The 7,920-nt window shown below is 42.0% G+C and overlaps 1 protein-coding gene across 1 annotated transcript in view; it reads left to right on the top strand.

The window, feature by feature from the left end:
• The window catches only part of COQ2 (coenzyme Q2, polyprenyltransferase), a 17,541-nt gene that overhangs the window by 5,558 nt on the left and 4,063 nt on the right, over positions 1–7,920 (top strand). Inside the window, 3 exon segments of the mRNA XM_021714916.1 lie at positions 2,175–2,296; positions 3,618–3,703; positions 6,668–6,801. Of these exon segments, the coding sequence (XP_021570591.1) occupies positions 2,175–2,296; positions 3,618–3,703; positions 6,668–6,801 (342 nt within the window).

Raw genomic sequence — 7,920 nt, 5'->3', positions numbered from 1 at the left:
CTCAAGCAATCCACTCACCTCGGCCTCCCAAAGTGCTGAGATTACAGGCTGAGCCACCGAACCCAGCCTTGTTTTGTTTTTTTACAAGATGTTACTGTTAGGGGAAACTGGACAAAGGGCACCTGGGATCTCCGTATAATTCTTGAAACTGCATGTGGATCTATAATTATCTCCAAAAGCTTTATTGAAAATAGTATATTCAAATCAACTTTTTTGTATTTTTTAATTAATAAAATATGACCATTTTAGTTCCCCTTTCATGGTTTTTTTCCTCGTTTGAGTAAAGGAAATCGATTAGATGTCTTACATCTCCCTCCACGCTATTTTTTAGAAGAATCCATATTCTTTCTTTTTTTTTTTTTGGAGCTGGAGTTTCTCCGTTGCCTAGGCTGGAGTGCAGTGGCATGCTCCCGGCCATCACAGCCTAAACCTTCTGGGCTCCAGCGATCCTTCTGCCTCAGCCTTCCAAGTAGCCAGAACTACAGGCGTGCACTACCACACCCAGCTAATTTTTTATTTATTGTAGAGACGAGGTCTCACCAAGTTGCCTGGCCGGGTCTCGAACCCACAGGCTCAGGCAATCCACTCACCTCAGCCTCCCAAAGTGCTGGGATTACAGGCTCAGCCACTAAGCCCAGCCTTTATTTTTTTTTATTTGTTTATTTTTTTTTTATGTAAGTCACGAGTCTCACTGTCACCCAGGCTGGAGTGCATGACGTGCTCATGGCTACTGCAGCCTCGACCTCCTGGGCTCAGGTGATCCTTCCACCTCAACCTTCCAAGTAGCTGGAATTACAGGTGTGTGCCACCATGCCTAGCTAATTTCTTGATTTATTGTGGAGATGAGATCTCACCAAGTTGTCCCGACTGGTCTCTAACCTGTGGGCTCAGGTAATCCTCCCACCTTAGCCCACAAAGCGCTGGGATTATAGTCATGAGCCTCTGTGCCTGGTAAGAGTCCAGATTCCAAACTGATGTACAGCAAAGCACCCTAATGAGTATTTTGTAGCTATTGAGGTGGTTTTGCTAACATTAATTTTTAAATGTTATATGCATCTCTTTTAAATGATGAGTTTAAAACTTGGCCAAATTATAATGTTTGCCTCAGTTTCTCAAGGCAATATATCATTAAGGACATGGTAATGGCTCAGGTTTTTCCTGAATATATTGCATGTTAAGCAAGGTACTAACACTTTCAATAAGTGAATTGCTATCAGGGTCTGTGCACTAAGGTGTGTTTGCTGATGTTGTATATAATCTACTGGCCATATGACCATCTGATATACATTAGGTTGAGAACACTGAAGTAATCTCAACACACAGGCAGTCATGATTTGGTTTTGTAAGCTGAGTGTTCTGGTTTCATAGAAACTTCATAGAATATGCTTTGATCTTTATATTACGTCGTTTTCAGTCTTTTGATGGAGTGCTTGTTTATATACAACTTCCAAACTTAGTTAAAGAGGCAGTGTAATCTTTTGTTTATCTGTGTGGTCAGGGGACTAGACTGGCTCTGCTACCCCTGATAGCATCTGGAACCTTAGAAAGTCACCGAGCCTCTGCCTCAGTTTCAGCCATGTTAGAAATGGCAAGAAGTTGTGAATGCCTGAGACAGGATTGTTGGGGGGATTCAGTGTCAAGGTGCTCTTAGAATAGTAGCATACTGTAAACACTTAGATACTATCAATAGCTAGAATAATGGTGATATATGATATCCTGGAACAATTACAAAACCTAAATAGGAACCAGATCAGGAAGAAAAGATTCCGGGTGAGTCATTACTCACAGTTATTGACTAGCTGCTTTATTACACAGTGAAGCATGATATAAGTAATCCGATCAGCAAACTTTCTATAAAGGACCAGTTAGTAAATATTCTAGGCTTTCTCCATGGAAATGAATTTACAGTTGCCAAGCTGAATAGCTAGCTAAGAAAGCTGTTTTGTTTCTTTTGTTCAGAGATGGAGAAAGGAGAGTTTGTGGTGGGAATTTGTAGTTCTTTTCAAAACTGTTTCAAATATGAAGTTTTGATTCTTGGCAGTCCTTCAAATGTTGGTTTCACTCTTCATTACACTTATGCCTCAGTGTCTGCCGTGGGCCAGTCTCTTGATTAAATGGTGAAATAAATGATTAAGGCTTTCATGAGGCTGAGGTGTCTGTTTTTATGTGTTAAGGTTACAAGAACAGCAAATCGCCCGATAGCTGCTGGAGACATTTCAACTCTTCAGTCCTTTGTTTTTCTTGGAGGACAACTGACCTTGGCACTGGGTGTTCTTCTGTGTCTGAATTATTACAGGTATATTAAATGTGTTTTTCATAATCATGTATAAAAGCTCTCCTTTAAAATGGGGAAAGCAGGATTAAAATGAAGTGAAAGTATCACAAAGTTGTCTGTTGGATACCTGTCAGCACCTGTAAGTTAGCATGAATAAGTAGCTTACCACATGCTGTAAAATCTGCTTCATGTCTGCTTTCAGCCACAGGAGTCAAGGGATCAGCATTTAATTTATTCTGAACTACTTTTGGTGTTTGTCCATGCGTGTTCACCAAGGGACACAAATGTAGGTTTTCTAGGTTTATATGTAACTTTATGCCGACGTGTCTCTGGAAGCAGAAGTGTTTATACCCGTTTTGCAAAAAGAGGAACTACGTCTTTCTCAGGGTCTTGTTAGTAACCAGTGACTGAAGGAAAGGGGGTGGGAGGGTACAACATCAATTTGCCTGATCTCAAACCAGGCAAAGTGGGGACCAAAGGGAGACCCAAGCCTTACCTGTACGATAACCACTTGTATACCTAATCCTGAATTGTACCCCACATCTTTAAAATAAAATTAAAAAAAGAAAAAGGTGGGAGGACTCATTTCTGTATCTCTTAAACAGAGACAGAACTAAATGTATATGCATCAGATTGCTGCTTACAGAGTGTTTTGATGAGGAAAAAGACAGAGATGGGTTTCAGCAAATAAGTTACTTTATAAAAATTAGATGTAGTTGCACGTCTTGCCCTGACAGCGTCCATAACATGAAAACACCTTTGGAAGGTTATTACTGGGGGGCTGGTCTTAGATGAACTTCCAGGTGCCTAAGAATATTTTACCATGTTCTCATAGGTGCTTTTCTCTCTGGCACATACAGAGGGATAGCCTGACTCTAATTCTCAGTTAAGATGGCTCCATTTACAAATGCCTTGATATTTGCAGACAGTTCAGAGAGGCAGTAGTAGCACATGGTGGCTCCAGGTTGGACTCTGGAGTGGCTGCTTTGGGTTTGAATCTGGGCTCTACGACTAACTGTAGGTACTTGGCAACTTGTTTAATCTCTTGTACTTCAGATTCCTTATCCACAAAAGAGAAGAATAAAGTCACCCACTTCGTGGGGCTGTCATTAACAGATACAAAGCATGTGCCTAATGTGTGAAAGTACTGTGTGTGTTTATTCACATTTTAAATATTTTTCTAATCCTTTATAATAGACAAGGTCTAGGACGAGAACTTAAAGAATTTAATTTAAGAGAAAAAGTATTTTCCAATTAATACTACTAATATTGTTGTGTTAAAGTATTCAGTGATTTCTAAGAGACAGTGATGTTAATGTTTAATGATTTCTCCTGTTTTTAGTATAACTCTGGGAGCAGCATCCTTACTACTTGTGGTCACCTACCCACTAATGAAAAGAATTACATACTGGCCTCAATTAGTCCTGGGTGAGCTTGAAATAACTCTACGTATTTCACTTGGTATTCTCAAACTATACTTTTGTAGGTAGGTAGGTAGAGGGGCCAAGATAAAATGTTAAATCAGTCATGAAATTTTCTAAACCAAGATTTCATATTTAAGGGAAGGCAATTAGCCATGTTTATTAACTAAGAAATCTTGTGTACTTATTAAGATTATCATCATTAGGCCAAGCGCAATGGCTCATACCTCTAATCCCAGCACTCTGGGAGGTAGAGGTTAGAGGATTGCCTGGATCCAGGGGATCGAGACCAGCCTGGGCAACTTGGCGAGACCTCGTCTCTACAATAAAAATAAAAAATTAGCTGGGTGTGGTGGTGCACACCTGTAGTTCCAGCTACTTGGAAGACTAAGGCAGAAGGATCACCTGAGCCCAGCAGGTCGAGACTGTGGTGGCCATGAGCATGCCACTGTACTCCAGCCTGAGCGATAGAGTGAGACATGGACTAAAAAAAAAAAAAAAAGGTTGTCATCATTATTTTCTATAATGGTTTTTAAAAAATCTTTGTCATGTTCTCTTTGAATGTTCTCTCTTTTTTTTTTTTTTTTTTTTTGAGACAGCATCTTATTCAGTCACCCATGCTGAGTACAGTGACATAATCACGGCTCAACCCACAGGCTTGACCTACAAAAAAAGTCATGTAAAGGTGGTTGATCTAGATGCCTGAGGAATTTGGAGAATGGGACAGGAAACACTGTGCAGGAGAGCAAGGGTTAAAATGTGTGACAGCTTAGATGGCTCCTCTTAGACGTGAGACAGTCTCCTTTGGGTTGCCATGGCACTCTAATGTGGACTTACTCATTTCAGCAACATGAATTTAGCAAGAATATATTAGAACCTCCTGTGTCTCCCACTAATAAATTGTAAATGACTAAAAGGTATGGCACTCTTTACATGTGACCCAGCCTCTAGCATGGCAATTGGCTCAGTGAAGTTATCAAATACATATTTGTTGGAGAAAAGAGGAAGATAGGTAGGTAATTAAGTCAGAATCAGTTACAAAAATATCTACTAGACTTTTCTGTTTCTAGAATATTCCTAGAATGTTTCTAGTTCTTTGAACCATTTTTTCAGTAAATAAAAGAACCAAAAAACACTCCTAGAAATTGATGTGAACCTGACTTGTGGGAAAGTTGTGGTGGGTATTTATTCTTTTCTATGATGCTCTCTTTGAATGTTCTCTTTTTATTATTATTATTATTATTATTTTCTGATAGCAGTTTACCCTGTCACCAGGCTGAGTGCAGTGACATAATTATGGCTCAGCACAGCCTTGACTTCCTGGACTCAAGCAAACCTCCCACCTCAACCTCCCAAGTAGCTGGGACTACAGGCACATGTCACCTTGTCCAGCCAATTTTTTTGTAGAGATGAGATCTCACTACGTTACTCAGACTAGTCTCAAACGCCAGGGCTCAAGCAATCCTCCTATCTTGGCTTCCTGATTACAGGCATGAGCCACCACGCCCAGCCTTCTTTTCATTTTTTTTTAAGGTAGAAAATTATATTCTCAACAGACCTGGAATCTGGTAAAAGGAGCATAAACATTTCCCTATCTATAAGATAACATTAAGAAGCTGGTGTTGAACCTTTTCTTTTACTTTGTGCCAGGAATTATACCCGGTACGGGAGAATAAAAATGACTAAAATACATGCACCATCTTGAGCAGAGGAGATGACAGATGAACAGGTGATTGTAGTACTGTGTGGCATCATGACGCCATGAGACATGTCCCCCCGCCCCCCAGAGGTTCTTAGTCAGTAAGGAGGAATAGGCAATCTGGGAGGAGAAAGCAGTTTCTGAGAGAAGGCACTGGACCTCTAGGAGGGGCACTAAGTCAGTAAGAAAGAATCTGATGGTGTAGTCAAGAGAGGAGGAGAAGACACTGGACACCAGGAGAAGCACATAGTCAAGGGGAATAAGCAACATGGGAGGAGAAAGGGGCTTCTGGGAAAGACACCTGGACACCAGGAGAGGCGCTTTGTCAGTTGGTTGAGTGGGAATGTGATGGAGTAGGCAAGAGAGGAGAAGAAAGGTTTCTGAGAAACACTCCTGGACACATTGAGTTTAAAGTGACCGAGGGACTTGCAGGTAGAGATTCCAGCAGACGCTTCAACTTCTAGTCTGAAGCCTGGAAGCGGCAGGCTTGCAGGTGGAAATGTGGGAGTTGTCAGCATATAGGGGTGTTTGCAGTCCTCAGGGAGGGTTGATGTGGAGTAAACAGGTGTTCCTGTCTGAACTCCTGTTTCTTTTTTTTTTTTTTTTTTTGAGTTGGAGTCTCACTCTGTCGCCCAGACTGGAGTGTAGTGGCCACTCCCGGCCACCGCAGCCTCGACCTGCTGGGCTCCGGCAATCCTTTCGCCTCAGTCTTCCAAGAGTAGCTGGAATTACAGGCATGCGCTACCATGCCCGGCTGATTTTTTGATTTATTGTAGAGATGAGGTCTCGCTCCCCAGGCGGGTCTCAAACCCGCGGGCTCAGGCAATCTACTCACCTCAGCCTCCCAAAGGCGCGGGATTACAGGCTGAGCCACCGAGCCCGGCTGAACTCCTGTTTCTATAACTCATGAGGGAGGCTAGGTGGTAACGGAGAGAACTAGGCTTGGGTCAGCCAGGTGTACGTTGGTAGCTGTGCCAGGTGCAGTACTAGGTGGGTTGATGTCCTCACTAAGCCTGCTGTTTATTTTCTTGGAGGATATTATTTTTTTTCTCTTAGCTATGTTATTTTGATTAAGCTTCCTGAGTGTTTCCTTTTTTGTAAAATGGAACTAATGTTTACCACAGAGGGTTAAGAGGATTTAGTGAAAGAACATCTGGAAATCTATGCACACACAGCCTGATTTCAGAAACGTTGATGCATGAGACGCCCTCTTTCGCTTTGAAATTTGAAGCACCTGTGGACATCTCCCCTTCTGTGTTTTCCTGATTGCAGGGTTGACATTTAACTGGGGTGCATTACTTGGCTGGTCTGCCGTCAAGGGTTCCTGTGAGCCATCCATTTGCCTGCCTCTTTATTTTTCTGGAGTCATGTGGACACTCATTTATGATACTATTTATGCCCATCAGGTAAAGAAGCAATATGTTTTTCTTTGGTTTGGTTGTTGTTATTTTTTAAGATCTTTAAAATGAAAACCAGCTGGGCGTGGTGCCTTGTGCCTGTAATCCCAGCACTTTGGGAGGCCATGGCGGGAGGAATGCTTGAGCCCAGGAATTTGCGACCAGCCTGGGCAATACAGCAAGACCTCATCTCTAAAAAGAAAACGTAATAATAAAATAAGAGCCAAATTAGTGGAAAAGTATATTTTTTCTAAAAAGAAAGTCATTTGCAATTCCATGGCTCAAACAAACTATTTTTGTTGCATGTTTAACTTTCTAAATGCTAATTTAGCATAACAGCCTGCTAGAAAAGTATCTTTATTATCCTCATTTGACAGAAGTAAAAACATGGAGAAGCCACTTGTCCATAGTACACGCTGGTGAGTAGTGGAGCTAAAGTTCAAGCCCAGACAGTCTTCAGAGTCTGTGCCTTTAACCACTGCACTTGCCTGTCCCTCTATGTACCTCTAGTCATTGTGCTATACAACTTTTAAACTTGGTATCAGTAATAAATATTTTCCCATATTTTTACCCATTCTTTGTCATAATCACTTTAAGAATGCACAATAGCCTGTAATCCCGCGCCTTTGGGAGGCTGAGGTGAGTGGATTGCCAGAGCCGCGGGTTCGAAACCCGCCTGGGCAGCGAGACCTCATCTCTACAATAAATCAGAAAAATCAGCCGGGCGTGGTAGTGTGTGCCTGTAATTCCATCTACTCGGAAGGCTGAGGTGGAAGGATCACCGGAGCCCAGCAGGTCGAGGCTGTGGTGGCTGGGAGCGGCCACTACACTCCAGTCTGGGCGACAGAGTGAGACTCCAACTCAAAAAAAAAAAAAAAAAACAAGAATGCACAATAGACCTTTGATTTGACATGCCACATTTTCTTTTAAATTAACCATTTGTCTATTTTGTCCATTTAAATTGTTCTGTTGCATTTTCACAATTATACGTAGTATTGTGCCAGACTGGGTGGCTCAGCCTGTAATCCCGCACTTTGGGAGGCCGAGGTGAGTGGATTGCCTGAGCCCGTGGGTTCGAGACCCACCTGGGCAACTTGGCGAGACCTCATCTCTACAATAAATCACTGC

This window comes from Carlito syrichta, unplaced genomic scaffold (assembly GCF_000164805.1).
Source record: "Carlito syrichta isolate Samal-C Ts95f unplaced genomic scaffold, Tarsius_syrichta-2.0.1 Scaffold305872, whole genome shotgun sequence".
Taxonomy (NCBI): domain Eukaryota; kingdom Metazoa; phylum Chordata; class Mammalia; order Primates; family Tarsiidae; genus Carlito; species Carlito syrichta.
The sequence above is the reverse complement of the archived record's forward strand: the minus strand, read 5'-3'. Positions and strand labels throughout refer to the sequence as shown.